The sequence below is a fragment of the Echiichthys vipera genome, assembly GCF_963691815.1.
Source record: "Echiichthys vipera genome assembly, chromosome: 9".
Classification (NCBI taxonomy): domain Eukaryota; kingdom Metazoa; phylum Chordata; class Actinopteri; order Perciformes; family Trachinidae; genus Echiichthys; species Echiichthys vipera.
Genome location: NC_139834.1, coordinates 20,406,337 through 20,427,500, shown reverse-complemented (window position 1 = coordinate 20,427,500; position 21,164 = coordinate 20,406,337). Strand labels below are relative to the sequence as shown.

The window sequence follows — 21,164 nt, the reverse complement described above, 5'->3', positions numbered from 1 at the left end:
TAAATCAGTGCTTTTTATGAATTATTACAATGTAACTACCATGTTAATAGGTTACTTCAAAAAGTGGTGGAGCTTTCATACCCAAACCCACACAGGTGCTTGCTTCTTACCCACATTATCACAACAGGTACACTGATTTCATCCACTCACCTGCTTGAGAAACAGTGCTGCTCTCCTGGGCCAGCGAAGGTCCACAGCCTGCATTAGTGCAGGCACTAAGGTGGAAGCGGTAGAGGCTTCCCCACTCTAAGCTCTGAAGCTGCCACTGGGTGGTGTCAGCCCCAGTGATGTTCTTCTCCTGGGAATCAACCACCTCCAGTGTGGTCTCATTAACTATAGAAGAAGGAGAAAGATGTCAGGTCAGTTCACGAGGCATAAGTGAGTATACGACGGATACACATAGAAAAAGTCATCAACATTGGCTCATGTTGTATGTTAATGGGACACAGCTATAATGAGGGCCAATGGTTGAGGGAGGGGGAAGATGAAGAGATGTCATGCTAGTCCATGCAGAAAGTGAATATAGCAGATATATGCCGTGACAGGTGGGCTGAGGAGGAATACATTATGAAGAAAGAGGAAAGGAGATGAAAGGAGTAGATAGCTCCTCTTGAGTGTAAACAAGTGGCAAAGGATGAAAAGAGGAGGAGGAGGAATAAAGAGAAAGAATACAGTAGGATGAAATGAAGCAGATATGATGGAGGCAGAAAGAAAGCAGAAAGAACACAGAACAGGTGGGACAAAAGCAGAAGGAAGAAAAAGGGAAAGAATAAACATTAGGCAGAAAGCAGTACAAAGAAATCAGAGGAGTAGCAATCACAAGCAGCATTATGTATTACCAAACTTGCAATATAGATCAGAGAACCAGTATGTGCGTCAACTGTAGAAACCCCCACATTGTTGTCATTACTGTGGCAAAGTTGAAATGCAGGTGAGAGCCAAATATAAGTCAAGCCTGTGATGACCAGAAAGACGATGGCTGCAGCACAGAAAACTGGATATTGCCTGTGTTTGTGTGAACACAGGAGTATTCACTGACTCATTGTGCATATGCTGCATGTCATCATAGAATTAAAAGAAAACTAAACTAAGTTAAATGGTGAATCAGTTCAACCAAAGCACCTGCAACACCCACGGACTGCAGTGTGTGTGAAAACCTGAGTAAAGTCTGACATCTGATACGGGAAAAAGCAGAAAGGAGAGTGTATTGAGGAGCTGGCCAGACTCCGTGGGTGCTGGTGGAGGCGGCAAAGGGCTGTCTCTGCCTTCACATTTTACACAAAAGATTTCAGAAATGTCAGCCAGTGAGAGTGTAGGCTTTGAAAACACAGAGGGTGTAATAAAAGTTCCTCACTCACTTCTTCACCCTGACTGTTCTCAAGCTTTTTTTTTCTTCATTTTGGCTTCTGAGTGATAAATGCCAAAGAAAATTGATAAAAGGCACAAACAGTACTTTGGAAAAGAACCTGCAGAACAGGAGGATACAAGATAAGAAACTGTCTGAAGTGGCCTGCACAACTGAGCTGTTGCAGACCACTGTGGAGCGTTCAGTGTTAAACAGTGCAACCTAGTGTCTTGTATGATAACACAGGAGATGAGAGGAAAGAAGAGTAGATCACTGTGTACACTGTAGTATGTTTTCAGGTTTATCAAAAGTACATTCAATCTGTAGACTCAAAGATAAGCCGTATTTCAGATCCACCCACTCTGCGCTCCCTCCCTGTGTGTCTTTTCTCAACTACACACTGCAGCTACACTCCTGCTTACGCTTCACCCACAGCGCCTCACACTACAAAGCACCGAGCTACAGCAATGAGAATTCTATTAATGAAAAACCTCACATAGGATCAAAGGTCTACACTGTGTATGTCAATGAGTAATTAGTCCAACAACATTGTCTGTGTACATACTGAGGTGGTACCGCAGGAGATAACCAATGAGGATGCCGTTAGCCTCCAGCGGTGGGCCCCATACCAGTAAAATGGAGTCTTTCTGGGCGTTGGAGGCTGTCAGGATCGGTATTTGCTCAGGAACTATGAAAATGACAGTGATGTTAATGCATCTATTGTACAAACATGTTACTGTAGCAGCTTATTTGGCTGTGGTTAAACATTACATCAAGCGCCAGTCTGTTTTAGTGTTTTATTCAGTCATGTCTAAATAAATTAAGATTTCTCTCTCTCATGTAAAAATGTTGTTTTATGCTTGATATTTAGTCAGTGCTTTAAGATTCCTTTTACCTTTACTTATTTGTTAAAGAGATGAAAAACACACTGATATAGCATATGAATGTTTTGAGCAGCATGGTCATTTCACAGGGTTGTAATATTGAACAACCTTTTACATAAGTGTTAAATATTTTCATAACAATTTTTTTTGTCTCCTGGTCTTTAAGCTACATATTGTGTTGTATTAATTGTTTTTATTTCAGACATGCTTTGAAATATAAAAAATACTTTAATTATATTTTATTTCAATATTCAATTAGCAAATTTTATTTATTTATTCATTACATGTAATGCTTCTTCCTCATTGAAAAATCCGGAATGTATGACTTTGTAAATGTTTTTTGTTTGTGTTTGTGTTTCCCACCTACCTTTCATGTGCTTCTGTTAAAATCACATTACCATGTCATTGCTGTATTTTCTGCAAGTTTAGTGTATTTTGTAATTGGTTTGTATCTATAAGTGTGTGAGGAGCATCGATATGTGTGCTGTATGTTTGCATCACCTCACCTCCCTCTGGAGTATTGAAGGTGACAGGGTCACTGTTGGGCCCATTCCCCTTTTTGTTGAAAACATTGACAGTGAGTCTGTACTCGGAGAAAGGTTGGAGACCCGGCACGATGGCATGAGTCCTTTTCCCAGAAAAAGACAGGGACCGACGCTCATCTAAAATCTTGTTGGGATTCAGCAAACTTCGTTTCCTCAACCAGTGAACCTGTGAGAGGGAAGTTAATAGAAAATTGTGATGAGGAACAAGTCTGAACAGAGACCACAGTGAGAAGGGAGGCAAGAGAAAGTGTGACAGTGTTAGACAGAAAAATGAAATAGTAAATGTTGAGGAGTAGCAATTAATGCTTGGTTTCCCCTTTAATGAGACAGCTATCTGAAATTAGACATCATATAAGAACTGTGAGTCTGAGAGGTTGCTTTTGTTACCAATCACCTCAAGTGATGGTGTGTGACAGTCGCTACTTTGCACAATCATGTTGTCATTGTCACTCTGTTAACTACTGTAACGCCTACATACTTAAAATGACGAGACTTCACCTCAAAGCTGAGGTGCCTCTGTGAGCACATGCAGGTATCACATCGTTGAGTTCATAAGGTGGTGGTGGTGGTGCACTGCTGTTTCTTAGCCGACTAATGAAAAATCCTTTCACACCGCAACGATTCAGAAAAGAGCCATAAGGTGAGTTTGAAATACAGGTAGTGAAAAACAAAAATGTTTCTATTATTATTACACTACCAGATATACATTTGTCAAACATATGATGTATACCTTTATTTTTAGAAAACAATGTGTTTTACGCTTTACAAGCAATGTCAATGTGTTGCAATCTCACTTTCAACTAGATAATTCCCATTACAAAGTCACACTACTATGGAAGCTTATAAATATAAAAATATATATAAATATTTATTTCAGGGCTGAGTCTAAGACAATTGGGATATAGCACGTAAAAGAAGACAAGAAAAATCTTGTTTGTAAAATCACATGATGAACTTTTTTCTCTCAGCCATATCCTGCCTATTATAGCATTTGCTCTTAAAGTATTGGCTGAAATGACACTTATAAAAGACAGTGAGTGAGTGGTGTCTCTGTCCTGTGGAGCTGTTTTTGGTTCAACTGAAGCCAGGTGAAGAGGTAAAGACCTGAAATATCTATTATAATGAGACCTTTAATACAATTGTTTATTGTTTATTGAAAATTTCTAGCATTCCTCTGTTGGCATTAAAAGCCTTCAGTTATACAACACAGACTAAAAGAAATCAGGTTTCAGGGCCGTGTCGACTTACATCGTAGCCCCCCAAATGACCTCTCACTGTGTTAGGTGGAGCCGGGGTCCAGCTAACTCTCAGAACAGTGGTGTTGATCACCTCCACTGCTACATCCCGTGGTGCTGCAGTCGGAACTGAAGAACACATAGAGGAAGGTCAGGTACACAGATGTACTGCAAACAACAGGCTACCCCTGCAGAAACTCTACCATAAAAAATGTATAAAGACAGAAAATAAACTGAAAAAAATGCTTGCAGATACAGTAAGCAAGTCTTATTCAATGGTCTGAGGCACAATCTTCCCCCTCAAAATGCCCATTTGTATATCACTTACACACAGAGCATTGCCTTGAATAAAGAGATATCTTCTGTTGCATGCTTGTGTGAACGGAGAATTCCAAAAACAGAGAAAAGTCTTGATGCTTTGAAGAAATAGGGGTCAGTGTTTAACAATAGCAAAACATACATTTAAGAACTCTCACATAACTCATGCAGTATAAGCAATGTCTCGTCTATCCAGTCCTATTCTTAGTACTTCCAAAACACATGCATCTTTGCCAAAATTTTACAATTTACAACACTTGCTACTCGTTAAAGACGAACGCACGGGCACACTACTTGTCCATGCAAGTCTGTGAGACTGTTTATATAAAAGTGTTTGTTTTTCTTCGTTTTGCTGTTGTTTCGTGGCCTCCATTTCCGTTCCATTTCCGTTGATGCATCAAGACTATTCTCCAATTTTTGATTCTCTGTTCACTGGGGAGGCATGCAACAAAAACAATGCTTCCGTCAAGACTTCAAGGCAACACTCGGTGAGTATAAATATATAGATAAAGACTAGACAGGTCGTTCTTTTGGTTTAGTGCAGAAATGGTCTATTGCAGATTACGTTGGTAAATGAAGACAGTGATGCTTAGCATAAATGTGTACCAAATCCATAATCAGCTGGACACCAAATTAGGCTCTTTTTTATTATTATTATTTAATTTTTTTTCAGTAGGGACAAATAAAACACCAAACATGAAATTAAATTGCTCTTAATATTTTCTGCTCTACATATTACTGAACTGGGAGTAGTAAGGGATAGGAGCACAGCAGACACTAGAGAGAGAAGCAGACATTGTGCTTTAAGAGGCCTACAGCAAAAAGTGTGTTGTGATGTGTCAAAGCTCCCACAGCTTCTGAGACAGAAGTGGAAATTTAACATCCCTCTGTTCTACAAAGGTTATGTGCCACCTGCTGGATTTTGCAACGGTGTTTTTATTTATTTTTATTTTTTCAGAGGATAGGAAAACTCACTACTGCACACCTGCATGGGGGTAAAAACCAGGGGCAAAAGGAAAAAAGGAAAGAACTTAACCTGACACATTTTCCCGCAGACAGTGCCAAGAGAAGACTGAAGACAGGGTGGGATAGGATAACACAAAAAGTTACACTTATAAGTGCTAGTTAAGCGCGTTAGTGTGTATTAATGAAACAGCAGAACTCAAGATAAATATATGACTGACATGAATACATACATTAGAGGAAGTATTAAGTATGTAACTCACTATCTTCTCCAGAGTAACCAGTGACAACTTTAGGATCCGGTCCCCAGCCGTGGCTGTTCCTGCTCTGAATTTTGATCTCGTAGGGGACATAAGTGGACGTGTTCCTCACGACAAAGGAGTGTCTTTTGACCAGATGCTCCCTCCAGACATCTTCCACCTCCAATTTCCTGTAGCTCACCTTATACTCGAGGCCTGGGCCATTGTGTTCGATAGGCAACAGCGGCTACAACAGGAAAGGGCACTGATGACTTTGAAATATTGAAAAATGCTTTCATACTGGTTTCTAGTGTATAGTCTTATAGATAGGTCTGTTCTTACTCTTACCTCCCAGCTAATGTCCATCTGATGAGGAAGATGGCCTTGAATTTTGATGTTTTCTGGGTTCCTATCAGGAGCTTTGAGGAAAATGTGTACAATACTAAAGATACTAAATAATAATAATAATTCATGTAAAAATTTTAGTAATAATCCAAGTATCCTCATTTCACACATAAGCATATTCAAATCGGAGCTATAATTAAGTACCAGCATGTGCTGGAGCTAATACTTGGGGACTTTAAGGGCTTCTGAAACTCAATATTAATCACACCCCCTACTGCTGCAAAGTCCTGTGGCCAAAGGCTGGCTTCTCCACAAAGCAACTCTCTGTACATTTCAAAAGAAATGGTAAAACTTGAATGCTTTCACAATCAGCAGAAAATGTTCATTAAAGGGAGTGAGCCTCACCAGCAGGGGGTGTCTTGTATCTCTCTGTGGGCTCACTGGGGGGTCCAGGTCCAACAGCATTAACAGCATACACTCTGAACTGGTAGTTAAGGTGTCCATGTAACGATAGCTCGGCTGTTGCCTGGTTACCGGGGACTTTCTGTAGCTCCTTCCACCTTCCAGGCTCCCATTGGCTCTCCTCATACTCCACTATAAATTCTGTGTTTATGAAAGAGACAAGGCACACACACATTAAGTCATCAGCATCCTCCTTTTATTTGTTTCACTTACTGCACAATCCACTAGACATTATTGATCTATTGCTCAACACTTTTAATAGGAACAGTTCAACAGTCTAATAAAAACGTTTGTTTGCTTCCTTTCTGGGACTTAGAAGAGAGGACTCTCATATCTGTGCATTAAGTACAAAGCTAGAGTCCGTGGCAATTAGCTAAGCTGAGCATAAAGCTTAAGGGGTGTTGGTAGGAGATTTCTTTTAAATTTAGGAGATGACAGATGTTTCCCCCTGCTTTCAGTTTTTATGCTAAGCTAAGCATGAGAGTGGGATTGATCTCATCTAACTTTGAAGAATCTTTTTTTCTTTTTACAATGTATCAAATGATGATAAGAAAACAATGTGACAATGTGGAAGAGGTCAACCGTAGCGATGAACCTAAAGAGAATTATGAGTATTATTATTATATATTTAGAATTGGAGAACTTCGCTACAACACCTAAGTTAGTGTCAATGCAGCCTCAGGAGCTGTGTCCACATAGCTTGTTTTTCTGAAAACTATCTTCTTTATTCAATTAATCCCTAATAGGAGAGAGGGTATGCGCCGAAAAGGGGGTAAACCCAGTGTTTTTTTCCCGAGCGCTCTACCTTTTTTGTGCAGCCGCTGCAGGCAATTCCAGTTGAAAATCTCTGAACTTTTCAAAAAAAGTGCTGGTTTCATCACAGCTGCTCCAGTAGAGCAAACTATCACAACAGAGACAGAGAAGTCCATATGTGCGAGCAGATTGACTGTCCACTGATTGATGCTGGTGATTGTTGTGCTTTTATCACCGTACGGCTTGTTGATAGCTTATTAGTCATAGCCACCTAGCTAACATTAATGTTGTCATGCCAGAAAAATAAGCTTTGTGGACACACACCCTAAATGAGCAGTTAATCAACTTAAAAGACGGTGATATTTAAGGCTGTAAATTCTTACATTTTTAAATGCGATAAATCCCTTAATGGAATTCAATTATTCCATAAAATAACAGATAAATTCATAAAGCCACACTACACCTGTAAGTGTGTGGAAAATTATGCTCATTAGTAAGTGTGCAAAATATCAGCAAAGAGTACCCAATTAAATGTTTATCATAGGGGATATACAATAAGTAACCAAGCCATAGCATTTAACAGTTTCCCTATCAAATAGATTATATTAAATGAATATTTCTACACAAACTTCCACCTGGTACTGAGCCATACTGATCCACAGATATCGTTTAGAAAAGAGCTGGCCTCACAACTGATTTCTGTTGTTCTGAGATGTTTCATTAAACAAAGAAAATGACTGTGCATCTTAGCCTAACAAAGGATTCTCTTCAGGCATGTCTTTTCTAATTTCTGATCAAAGGTAATGCATATCAAAGATAATGAACTCTACAACGGTACATTTACCAATTGAATTCTTATCGTCACTATGTTCCAAAAATAAACAGGTTCTTTTTGAGGCATAAATTTGACAAGCTTCTCTGCCAGGATCCTTAGCAATTCACAGCAATTTGCAGCCGCCACTTGTTGAATTAAGTTAGCACTTAACAGTAACTCTCAGAGGACAAATGACAGTGTTTCCCGGTGTACAGTAAATTAATTAAACTTGCATCAGGAACAATTCCAATCCAGTTTTTAACCGTTCTTTGCCGAACTTAGGCGATCCAGCTCAACTTATTTTTGTGGTGGATCTTTTATCCACACAGCAGTCAATGAACAAAATCAGCTGGAGTACCAGGTTCATGGGTAGTTTGTATGCATTCAAGTGTATGCATGTAAATACTGTTTATGTGCTATTATCTATATAATATTATGTGCGTAAGAAGAACTTAGACAAGAAAGTTGGAAATTATTGCTATTATTTTATATTCTTTTGCATTCATTCAGCCCAGGTCTGTCTTGTGTGGCATGGGCCCACACATCTAATATCCACACGTTTCATTGCTTGAATTGCTTTTATTCTTTTAATTTGTATTTATTTTTATTGACTTTTTTGTAGTTTTTAATCTTTTTTTATCACTCTTATCTTTCACTATTTTTTTATGTTCTCAACACTGTTTTCACCTCTTTTGTATTCTTGTTTTATTTGACCTTAATTTCCTCTTGTTTTTGTTTGCCCTTACTGTTTGGCTTTCTATTGTGTATACGGGTATCCATCTTTTACTTGTTTTGACCCTCAAAACTCTTCGTAATTATTATTGAGTGCATCAACTGAGTCACAGCTATAAACAGTATACTGTATAAGCAGCTGTTGAGAATCTCTGAGAAAATGTTGTTAATTTAACACCTCTACCCCCTTTTTCAGACTTCAGATGTTCTACAGATGTACTTTTTCTACCTGTTACAGAGCTGTTGTGATTGCTCCCTGGTATCCAAGACAGGTTAACGTTTCTCGGACTCTTAAGCACAGATATCTTTACATTTTTTGGAGCGTCGGGAACATCTGCAACACAAAATAGCACATTACATCAAATGCTCAGTAGCACCTGTCAATTTAATATCCAAAACAATCAACCGCGGATGTCAATCAATGATGAATGATATTCGATACTATATTATTCAAAAAAGCATCTTACCCAGCACGGTGAGTAGTGCAGTGGCATTGTCCTCATCTAGGATGGTTCTAGCAACGCATGTGTATATTCCCTGATCACTCAGGTTCACATTCATGATCTGCAGCATGTCGTCGTCCACAAAGTACCTGAACATATAAGCACATTCCTTAGTACATAGTTGTAATATAAATGAAATCAATCAAGACCTCAGTGAGCAAATACAGCTTGCAAGTTGCATTATCCACCTCCTCCTGTTATTGATTTTACTGATAAGAAAAATGTAGATGTTTTGCCCTTAACATCTCAATCTAGATCTGCATCAAAATGCACGTAGTGATAGACAATCATGGTTTATATGTGCAAGATTATTTATTTGATTCGAGCGCAGTAGTTTGTGCTATGGCCTGACTTTCAAACAACTGTAACTAAAACTGCTTAAAAAAATGTAGATAACAAACTTCCCCCATTAAACCATAATCAGTGAATTTATTAAGCAGACAAGAGACATGAAAAATTCCCTGCCTTTGACCCTCTGCTGAGCAGGATAAGGCACAAGGCTTTTGGGACTTATATTTCTTCTCTACCATTTGCATTGCGATAAAGACACTTAACAAAGCCATCTTAAACAAAAATACACCTGAAAAACAAAAGCAACCTACCTGGAATTATCCTCAAAGGGGAGCGGGATCTCCTCACCATCCTTCCTCCACACCACCTCGAAGGTACTCCGCAGGCTCTTATCATACTCTGCCTGGCACATCAACTGGGCTGTGGTCCCACTGATGATCTGCATGTCCTGAGGTGGATATGCTATTTTTGTAGGGTCTAAAGATAAATAGCACATATAAAACAGCCAGGATTATAATATGTATGTCTTTACTTTATAAATGAGTCATGTGCCCAGTAATTGCATCTTTGTGAAATAAGTAACCAAAACAGAAAGGCCTTAAAATTGATCAATAATTCCCATGGTAATTTGTATTTACGAAACTAAAGACATATTTCTAAATACTGTATGTTCCATGGCATTGTTATTTATGTGGCATCTCTATATAACATCAATAAAAGATGCATTTAAAGTCTAGATGATAAGCTGTTTATTGGCTTTTCAGCCCAAGCATGTTTCAGAGGACAGGCCACTTAATCTTACAGCTTGATCAATCCCAGCAGAGCGTGTTAAAAATATTAAGGAAAGTGTTTTCGTGACGTGGTTTGCACACAAGCCAAAGCCTATCCAAGCAGATAGTAGCATTTGAAAACTGTTTGTCATTTGTGTGAACTGGCCCTTGAATAATACATAATTGTGTGCACTGACTATTATTACTCCTACATAAAGAAAGCACTAATCATGTTGCTGAGATACCTTTCACATCCAGCACAGCAGTGACAGCTGACTTGCCCTCCGTGTTAGAGGCAACGCACACGTATTTCCCACTGTCATTCTTTTCTGCACGGATGATTTGCAAAGATTCCTTCAGAGATAAGAATCGTTCCCCCTCAATGGTTTCTGGAGTCTCATCTTTGGCCCTATAGGAAAGAAAGTTTAGACACTCACTCTTTTAGAATGACAGCAGAATGATAATTTGACAATTAAGATGCAACAATTTTAGCCTGAGGTTGTGTCAACCAATTAATTAGGTCAGATTTGAGTCAAGTAAATCATGTCTATTTAATTTTTAATTTTTGTCATTTTAGGGGAAGATTTACTGTATCTTCCATACAGTTCCAACAGTATCATCATCAGTATATTGTATACAGTAGTGCATATTGCCATCATTACATATCATCAACATTAGGATATCATCTAATTGAATCAGAAGAAGTATCTTTATATCATAAGGGCCAGGGTTTCTCAAGACCATTTTCCAGAACTTTTCCAGGACATTTTAAGTGATAATCTAGCTGGTATAATAGACGGGGATTAAATCATACACTAATATGTTCCTCTCCATAAAAGTCTGATTTAGAAGATAAACAGTCTATGGCTATGAAATCATATTGTACATGTTTAGAAATCATGACAAAATGATTAGAGAATATAAAAATACATTGCTACAATGTGCCATGACTTAGGGATGTGTTCACAGCCTTTCCCCAAGATAACTATTGAAATTAGTTCAGTCCATAAACTATCACCCCTTTTCAGATGGCAATGTTATTTGTTTTGGGGAGCTCTCATACATTACCTAGTAGTTAATTCTCAATTGAAAGGAAAATAGGAGAATGTTGAAATCCTTTTTTTTCAGGACTTTTTACTTTTCCTCTCATTTTCCGTGTGTTTTTCATGATTGGAAAATGTGTCAACTGTTTTCCAGGTTTCCCAGGGAACCCTGAGAGTGTTTTTTTCATGGACTGTCTGAGATCCTATTTCCCTTTTGTAGCACTGTAGCAGAGCTGCAGTGATACTTTATAGACTTAATCAGCCAAATTTCAGGGAACGGAGGGGGATTATTTCATTAAACTGACATAAATGTCAACATCTATGTCATGCAGATACCTGATGCACTGTGGGATTACTAAGCATCACTCACTGTAGTGGTACAGTATATGCTCTGGTTTATTCTTGAGATGACAGTAAAGACATCTTTAAACTGCACAGAACTGACACTTATATAAACTGTCACGTGGAGAAAACATATCCTACTAAATGAAGGTGGGAAGTTGTTCTGTTTTATGTGTCACAATGTTGTGACATTTCGTGTGATGTCACATGGACTGATATACCTGTTCTTCCTGGTAATCACTTACCAGGAAATGGTTGGTGGTGGAGAGCCGAAAACACTACAGTTCATGATGATGTTGCCTCCTATTACTACAGCATACTCTTGGTAGTCCTTTGTCAGTATTTGAGGAGCCATATCTTAGAGCATGGGTAGAAAGGAGAGATTACAGCTGCTCAAATGTCAGGGAATTGACCATGAGCCACCAAGGAGAAGGACAGAGGAGCAGATAACTACTAATAATTCTGACGCAGGCACAAGCATCACACCTCTTATAGCACTTCAAGAGATATCAGATTTCTCATAGAGAGTCGAAGTGCTTCAATAAGAAAACGTCATTCGAAATCCCATTTCAAGTTTAGGTTATGTCGAGAAACATGGCAGTAGAACTGACACAGTTAATCAATTAGTCAATTGACATAAAATTAATTGGCAACCATTTTGATAATCGAATATGCACTCATTGAGTTTTAGTCCACTGATTGGACTAAACAAGCAATCTAAATGTGTAAAAAAGGTATCAATTAATCAATTACTAAATTAAATAATACATGAACTGGCTGTAGTAACAGCAGGACAGACATGGCCAAACAGCGTAGTTGTGTTACACAGCATGGATTACAACTAAAACTGCGGGATGTTAAAAGACCGTTTCTGCACAAGTATTGTCATTTGTTTTTATTAGATAGTAACTATGTCTTTGCTGACTGTACAAGTATTTCAGTAGTCTTTCTGTAATACTCACTCATGACCATGATGTTAATGTTGGCCAGAACACTGCCATGACTGTTGGAGGCTTCACATTGGTAGACGGCACTGTCCTCTGGTCTGGCATTATGGAACACCACAGTGTCATCAAACACTCGCCTGTCGTTCTCTGTGTCATCTGACCGCAACGTACAGGAATAAAAACATGGCAGCAAAATTGTTTCGCAAGGTCTTCACTGGAGTACAACCAACATGGCTTTTTTAGGTCAACACTTATGACAATATTTAAAGTTTTTGTTTTTTTTAAAGTTAGTTGATTGATCAGTGACAGGAAATTGGCAACAATTGTGATAATCAAGTAACTGTTTAAATACATTTTGAAGCAAAAATGACAAACATTGTGAATGTGATGATTTGCTCCATTTCTCAGTCAGGAAATTGAGATGGATATTTTTACATTTTACTTTGATTAATAATCTAATGGATAAAATAAACAGTAGATTAATTGATACTAAAATTAATTAGTTTAAAATTGAACCCTAAAATTCAGTGGAAATCAACTCATTTTAAAATAACTATAAATATAATCACATATGCAGCTTAAAAAAAACAATCTTAAGAATACAATACATCGTTTCTATAACCATGTACCTTTTGCATGTACATAATCAGTCAAGAAACGATTACCAGTACTTTTAATGTTGCCAGTGTATACTTGAACTATGTGAAATCTCAATTTTCTATCGAGGAATACAGCCTGTCTCTAGAGCTTTGAAGGACACTTGAAACCACAGCTAGAAATATTCCTACTCACCTCTGAAAATGTCTCCATTCCTCCTCCATGTTATGTCTGGTGGTGGTTTTCCACTGATGGAGCACTTGATGTGAACATCAGAACCAATCACTGTCAGCTGGCTCTGAGGGGGCTCTTTCTGCCACTTTGGTGGCTCTGGGAGATGTAAAGAAGAACTGTTGTGTCCGTGTCAACATCTTTCTTTCTCTTTGAAGCATAATACAAATGCATCCCCACATACATGCATAATTAGCTCCTACCTTCCACTATTACATCAAAGTAGTGGACAGCCTCTCCAGCAGAGTTTTGGGCTTTACACATGTATTTCCCACCATCCCTCTCATCTACAGCAGATATGGACAACAGCTTTCCGAAGTTGTTAAATTTTGTCCGAGGAGGCAGCTTGTCTCCCATTTTCATCCAGGTTATCTTTGGAGTGGGACTAAGACATGAAAGAAGATGTTATGAGCTACAATGGCAGACAAATCTGATAATATATTATGTTGATGTAATGTTAGTGTGGCGATACAGCATGTATACATACTATCCCTGTGGTATACACTCAAGCTGCAGCTTCTCTCCCTTCAACAGCACCTTCTCTGTCTGAACACCAGAGGGCAGCAGCAGGCCTGGAATTCTCACTGGGGGGGCTTCAGCTGTGTTGAACACAAATAGTCTTCCTTAGTTATACATAAATTGAATCACTGGTCAAACAATCTACACACAACGAGTTATAGTCAATTTGTTATCTGTAGCTTTTTGCAACATGCAAAGCAAGTGTGCTGCCCGCTTATGTGATATGAAATGTGTTTTTCATTTGTACTGTGAAGGCTTTGATGTGTGAATATCACTCACTGGCTTCTTCGCTGTCAGCAGATTCATTGCCATTTCTCACTGGAACAACAACAAAATACAGTGAGAAAGATACTGGTAGGGGTGGTGATGGTTTGTCTTATTCAACATGTATTGCTCAATTCAGTGTCTTTCCTTGAGCATAAACATGACTCATCATGCCCTGGTTCTCGGTATGCAGTAGAGGAATGTCTTGAACTTAAAAGTAAAAACACCTGGATGTATAAACATTTTTTCTGTTCACATCTCAGGGACATCTTGATGTCATGTTTACTGTAACAAATGACCCACAGTAGAACAGATTGTTGTATTTTGGTTAAAGGCTCACAGACTATTTTGTAAACCTACAGCTCTTGACCACGACAGCCATGGCGGTTTTCTGTACGATGGTGCGTATTCTGGAGAAGGCAGCAAAGCAACAGTAGTCCTGACGACTGTCTTTCTGTAAGGCATTAGAGAAGTACAGGTTGCCATCAATGCCCATGGAAACCCTCTCATCCTGCTCAATGTGCTGGAGACCTGGAAAAGAGCATATTTATATCACTGATATGCAATGAAGACAATGTCTGTTTTTTAGATTCATCTTGGATGGTAAGAAAGCACAAATTTGACGGATATATCAAAGTATATCAGGTTCACCAGAGTAAAAGGTAAAAATTATCTAAAAAATATAAGCTCAGAATGACACTCAAGACACTCAGGTCACATGAAAGCAAACTGCAATACAGCGAAGACTCATATACACTAGACTTTAATGGAAATGCCCTGAAGAGTTTCCTTGTATAGAGCCGGTGAACACAAAAGTGCACTGTGACAACATATTTGGTTTACATAGAGTCATTATTTAGGTCACGGGTCAGTGACGCTCGGTGTCACTCCTTGGTCAACTCTATCACAGCACTTCATTTAAGACATAGCCTCAAGTCATTGGTTGTTCAGTCAATGTTCAAGGCAAACTCATGAAAAAAAGAATTTGCTTCTGATATATACAACCTCTTTTTCAAAAGAGTTGGGACGCTGTGTCAGATGTAAATAGAAGTGTATTGACATTCGTGCACTGTGTGCCCTATGTACTGACGCGATCAGTACACTCAATTCCCCCAGTAAATGCTGTCTCAAATCAGACACTGCCGCCACACACTTACAGGAATTGACGATCATATTTATTCTTCTGTTTATTTTTCGAAAAGCTTTTCCAACAAATCTTCAGATTCAGCAAAACGCCAAAAATCCTTGTGAACCTCATTTTACATTGATAAAGTGAATCTAGTTATTGCTGCTCGGTTGCGCTGTTGTTTCACTGTTTTCCAGTTTGAATTTAGTCCCGCCTCTTCCGCTACGTAGACAAAATGGCGGAGATTGAGGGCGGTGAGTGTCCATCGCTCTACACGCAACTGTTGGGCCGGTTTTGAGGGCGAGACTGGATAAATGCAGTTCGCTGCATTTTACCGACTTTCGGCATGAATGCACTTCCACCCTCAAAAAAGCCAGTTTGAGAGTCGAAGTGTGTGATTTGGGACACAGCAACAATATTAAATGCAAATAGCACAAAGTCAACATATCAAATGTTGAATATTATACGAATATGAAATTAATTGCTCTCTCTTCATTTAACAACACTGCGTTTGGGAACTGAGGAGACCAATTGTTGTGATTTTGAAATTGTAATGTTCAGGGTCTCTGTTGTCTTATTTTGCATTTCATAATGGACAAAACATTTTTAATGGGATCAAGTCGGGACTGCAGGTAGGCCAGTTTAACACCCGAACTCTTTTACTATGCAGCCACACTGTTGTAACACGTGCAGAATGTGGTTTGATATTTTCTTGCTGAAATTGGCAAGGCCTTCGCTGAAAAACACATTATCTATTTGGCAGCATATGTTGCTCTAAAACCTGTTGATATTGTTGAGCATTAATGGTGCCTTCACAGATTTGCAGGTTACCCATGCCATGTGCACTAATGCACCCCCATATCATCACTGATGCTGGCTATTGACCTGTGCGCTGATATCACACCGGATGGTCCCTTTCCTCCTTAACCTGGAGGACATGATTTCCAAAATTACTTCAAAAAAGATTCGTCAGACCACAGGTGAGATTTCCATTTAACCTCAGTCCATCTTACTTGAGCTCGGGCCCAGAGAAAGTGACAGCGTTCCTGGAATCTGGTTTATATAGTTTTAACTGTCATTTTTTGCAGTTGTGCTCTTTCCATACCTAGTCATGTTGCCAGTAACCTCATTAATTATGAGATGTTCCAACAGGTGTTTTCTTTTATCATTTCACAACTTTTCCGGTCTTTTGTTGCCACCGTCCCAACTTGTTTGAAATGTGTTGCTGGCATCAAATTCAAATCAGGCATATTATTTTATAAAACAATGACATATCTCAGTTTCAACATTCCATATGTTGTCTTTGTGATGTTTACAATTAAATAGGGGGTTTAAATGTTTTGCAAGTCGTCACATTCTGTTTCCATTTACATTTTTGGAGTCCCAACTCTTTTGGAAATGGGTTGTAATACATACACAAAGTGAACAATATTTTTCCAACTCATGCAGAGAGCACAATATTCTGCTGGGAGTAAAGATGATAAATCACCAGTGATGCCTTTGATGCGTTTGTATTTTCAGACATTAAAGTAGCTTTTATCTTATGAAGTGTATCGATTATTGTGACAATCCCTGGAAATATAAACGTGGTAATCTGCAGTAAAAAAACAAAACTTTTAAACAAAATTTAAAACGAGAATTACAGACTGTGAATTGTTTTCACTCACTCTGCTTGATGCCTCTAGGCCCCATCCACCTAAACATTGTTTTCCTTCCTGACATCAGTCAGGTTTGTTGGAGGCGGTTGAAGAGTTCTCAAGGGATTGGACAGAAAACTCAGCCCAATATTGACAAAGCGCTTCAGAAAGAACTGAGGTGACTGTTTATACAGTAATTCACTTTCTTTGGCAGTGGTGGGAAAAAAACGTTGTGGGCCTCGAGTGTGTGCCTTTCCTCGACTGATCTTCTTGTCACTGCTATCTTCACTGATGGCCATTAGAGGGTGAGGACAGCCATGTGCCTGTTCCAAAGTACATGGTGTCGCAAGCTACTTGTCTTCATCTGTGAGAAACTTCATATTATCCACACTATTCCACCTGATACAAAACATTCTTACTCCCAACTCGTTACATATGGCTGCTTGGTCAGGACCCATTGAAATCACATTTTTTATACTGTGTCATGTCATCGTAGGGACTTCAAAGCCCTTAGCATCTGATGCAGAAGCTTAAGGGTACCTTGAGCGTAGGTATCAGCCGCTGAAGGCCACCGACCAAGCTGCCATATTTGATGAGTTGGAAGTTAGAACGTGTTGCCCAAAGACTTGATCCCTCCCTGGAGAAGACTACAGTGGCGGATGAGTGTTTGTTCACTCTTCCACTGCTGCACCACAGATGTAACAAAAATTGAAACACAACTCAAAGTGACACAATGGCTCGTAGTGTCTTTCGATATTCATGAAGACTTATATTTGAAAACCATTAACTATTTCTTGGGCAGTCAATCAACCAACAGACATATCTAACATACTGTATGAATTATAAGCATAAACAGTTGCTTCTTGGCTTACCAAGAGACATCCAGTAGATCTGACGTGGGGCCACGCCTTCTGGAGGGTTACACTCCAGGGTGATTGGCTCTCCCTCCTTAACAACAATGGGGGAATTGAACTCCTTTGGAAACTTGGGGATACCTAATAAAAAAACAGATATTAAAGAAAAGGAAAACCATATCATTAAAATTCACTTATAATCACTCGACTGTGAAAAGCATTAATCAGCAATTTCACGTAATAAATGAGCTTCTTATGTGGAGGTTACTCACTAGGAACTCTGAGTTCAATCTCCTCTGTCATGGCTGTTCCCAGCTTGTTAGAAGCGTAGCATCGGTATTTACCCCGAAACTGGACGAGGTCCTTTTTGTGAAGCACAAAAGTGCCATCTGTGAGTGTTGGTTTGTTTGTTGTGACATGGGGAGGTATAAAGTCTTCCCCATCTTTTGTCCATCCGTATCTGTTCGAGCAAAATATACAGAATAGATTCCCAATCAATAGAATGCATAATGTTATAACAGAGCTGTGATCTTTTGTCACGTTTCGTCTTTAGCGATTTTAATTATTATGACAGTCATGAGTGTGGATGTCACTTACTCTGGTGGCGGGTTGCCCCTGGCTTCACACCTCAGAGTAATGGTGTTGTCATAAGGAAGTGCAATAATGGGACCAGATGTGTAAGTTATTATCGTTGGAGGCTGCTCCACTATGATATAAAGACACACACAAAAAAATATCACAAAGGTGTTAGAAGATTGGTGATTAAGTTTCTGTTACAAGATCCCACTGCAAAAAAGAAAAAACAACTTTTTTGTATTTTTCCTCTGCTGTTTCCTATTCTTTCCTACTGCCCGGTATGAAGTTAAGAAGTTAGTAAACTGAATGCCAACATCACTATAATCTGTACATATAAGGTGCTTTAGATAGACACTGAACTAAAACAGCACACCGGGACTTCATTGCAAAGCAATTGAAGCACTAAACAAAGCAACCTCTGTTGCACTTGTGACTTAAACAGTTTACTTTAAGTTGTTATGTGTTAGTCATCATTTTTAAAAGCTGCAAACATTTACATTTGATGGACTAAAATCATGAACGCACACTTTTGACAAATGTAGAACAGCATGATAGAGAAGAATTAAATATTTCTCATTGAGCAACCAGTTTGATTTACAAAGAAGATAATAAAGATTATTTTGATTTCATATTTTAGATACTGATCGAGTAAGCAGGACCTTAGTCGGTATCATGACACTCCTACCTTCCAGAGGGATGTTGAGGCCTGTGGCTGTGGAGGTTGAGGCCAGAAGCAGAACAAGCTGCAGGCTCCCCACCAGCCTCATCCCCCTCCGCTGGTTATTGGATGCAGTAGAGATCAGGAGAAACTCACTTAGGATTTGTAAGGCACAGAGGACCTGAAAGAATCACAATTAAGAGCCCTATAGCATCTGTTCTAATCATCACAGAGGGAGAGCTGGTTTGCTCTAAATGGGCTGCAAATTCTACTTAAGGTAGCATTGTTGAAAGAAAATCAAAAGACAAATACATTAACAAAATCTTACAATGTAAAAACATGTCAAACCCCAAAACTTTGCAGTGTTTTTTGACGGCAATCCCAATTAAAATACACTAAAGATTATTTTTGTTTTGATGCTTTCCTTTGAAATATTCTGAAGAATAATGTTCTTCATGGTGTTTTGCAAGTAAATGTAAATTACCTAAAGGGCATGTATTGAATTTGATTTGAAGGCTTAGCACTCACAGGCAAAACAGTCACAGAGGAGTAGTAGCGATGGCAAATTAAATATTAAAAATCCTAATTTTTACTTAATCAAAATGATTATAAAAATGTAACCAGTTTGCACATTAAATAACTTTGATTTTTCATTCAGAAAGAACAACTTACACTTAACATAAAGTTCTGTAAAAAGCTCCATTTAAAGAACCTGTGTCTAATGTACACAAAACATCCCATTGAGGACACTAGCTATTTAGTGTTAGTTGTCCCTTATTGTTGTGATGTCGCAGCAAAACACACAATAACACTTGTTTGGAGATTACCCTTTCAACTGTAAAGCCTGGCTGATGGCATCGCATGACATGCTTACAGTAAACCTGACTGGCACAAAGCCTCTGTCTGATACGATGGTTAGATCCAAGATGGCAGACTATAAATTGGTCTAAGCCCGTCAGTATTTCACGGCTTAGTTCTCAAAGTGCTGAGACTGTGGCAGCAGCACTGGCAATGCCAAATGGGTTCACCCTCTAGCTAATCCTGCTATCAGGAGAATGAAGGGGGGGAGTTCCGGCAATCATACATTACGCTGCTTAACAATGACAGAGTGCTTCTCAGGGTTCTTCTAAGGACGCCAAGCTGCATGTGTTGCCCCTTCTTAGTGAGAAAGGTTAATGTTGTAATTGTTGTAGACTAGATGTAAGATTAAGCTGCTTGAATTTAGAATCAATTAAACAAATTGAGAGATTTGGGCAGAGTATTATCTGCAATAAGGACTTTTTGCTATAATCTTCTCCCAGATTGAATGGTAATCAAAGATGAAGAGAGTTAGATGTTTGTTTCAGTGGCATAAACATACATTTTCATGTCATAATAGAGCTGTAAGCCTCTCTCATTCCCACCCTGATGTTACTGTATACTATAATTCACACACAGAGGCGCGCACACACACACACAAGCCCACATGTGCACACATGCACCTACAGTACTATTTTACAGACGTAAGTAAAAACTTTAGTGAAAGTGTTGTGATTTAAATCACAGACAGAAAACCACATCGGCCCAGCAGAGCACGCAGAGTCCTTGTTAGGCAGGAGGCCCACAGCTGACCAGTGACATGAGAAGTGGGACCTTTTATCCAGATTTGTGTTGATCCTGGCAAAACGGCAACAACCCCACAAGAAACTTTCCTTCAGCAAAGCCACTGCCTAATGCAGACCCAGGATCCTTGTGGGTTAGGCAGATTATTACATTATATATGCATGTGGAGATCTGCAAACCTGCCACTTAAATGAAAACTCAAACAAAGCTGTCCATTTCAAAGGCACAATCTTTAGAGCGTAAAATGGGGGTGGACACTTGAACACATGGCATATCATAGCCACAAATCCGCAGGGATTTTGTTTCCTAAGCCAGTAGTTGGCCAGGGCACTAAAAGAGTGTGAATACTACATGACTAATCCTTGCCAACACAGACTTTACAATACAATGACCCCGCCCTTTCTTTAAACTCTAACTTTGTTCGACCTCCCTCAAACAAACCAGCACTCCTACAGACTGTGAATGTGTAGTTGCAAAGTTAAGAGTGCCAAGGGATCCAGAAATGATCTGTACACACGTTATTTTACTCTAATACATACACAGTAGGTATAGAAAGGGACTAATGACAG

The 21,164-nt window shown here is 39.0% G+C and overlaps 1 protein-coding gene across 4 annotated transcripts in view; it reads right to left on the bottom strand.

Annotated features, from left to right (window-relative positions):
• The window catches only part of chl1a (cell adhesion molecule L1-like a), a 50,090-nt gene that overhangs the window by 13,714 nt on the left and 15,212 nt on the right, over nucleotides 1–21,164 (bottom strand). For all 4 annotated transcript variants that reach the window (XM_083920036.1, XM_083920034.1, XM_083920035.1 and 1 more), the window contains exons 2-23: nucleotides 19,021–19,174; nucleotides 18,357–18,465; nucleotides 18,032–18,219; nucleotides 17,778–17,900; nucleotides 14,503–14,673; nucleotides 14,158–14,196; nucleotides 13,847–13,958; nucleotides 13,563–13,744; nucleotides 13,324–13,458; nucleotides 12,547–12,687; nucleotides 11,830–11,941; nucleotides 10,445–10,608; nucleotides 9,741–9,906; nucleotides 9,103–9,227; nucleotides 8,865–8,969; nucleotides 6,280–6,477; nucleotides 5,878–5,948; nucleotides 5,554–5,776; nucleotides 4,023–4,138; nucleotides 2,736–2,940; nucleotides 1,911–2,033; nucleotides 151–333 (exon numbers count right to left, since the gene is read on the bottom strand). In XM_083920036.1, coding sequence (XP_083776162.1) covers nucleotides 151–333; nucleotides 1,911–2,033; nucleotides 2,736–2,940; nucleotides 4,023–4,138; nucleotides 5,554–5,776; nucleotides 5,878–5,948; nucleotides 6,280–6,477; nucleotides 8,865–8,969; nucleotides 9,103–9,227; nucleotides 9,741–9,906; nucleotides 10,445–10,608; nucleotides 11,830–11,941; nucleotides 12,547–12,687; nucleotides 13,324–13,458; nucleotides 13,563–13,744; nucleotides 13,847–13,958; nucleotides 14,158–14,196; nucleotides 14,503–14,673; nucleotides 17,778–17,900; nucleotides 18,032–18,219; nucleotides 18,357–18,465; nucleotides 19,021–19,102 — 3,073 coding nt within the window. In that variant the 5' untranslated portion in view covers nucleotides 19,103–19,174. The remainder of the gene's footprint in view (nucleotides 1–150; nucleotides 334–1,910; nucleotides 2,034–2,735; nucleotides 2,941–4,022; nucleotides 4,139–5,553; nucleotides 5,777–5,877; nucleotides 5,949–6,279; nucleotides 6,478–8,864; nucleotides 8,970–9,102; nucleotides 9,228–9,740; nucleotides 9,907–10,444; nucleotides 10,609–11,829; nucleotides 11,942–12,546; nucleotides 12,688–13,323; nucleotides 13,459–13,562; nucleotides 13,745–13,846; nucleotides 13,959–14,157; nucleotides 14,197–14,502; nucleotides 14,674–17,777; nucleotides 17,901–18,031; nucleotides 18,220–18,356; nucleotides 18,466–19,020; nucleotides 19,175–21,164) is intronic.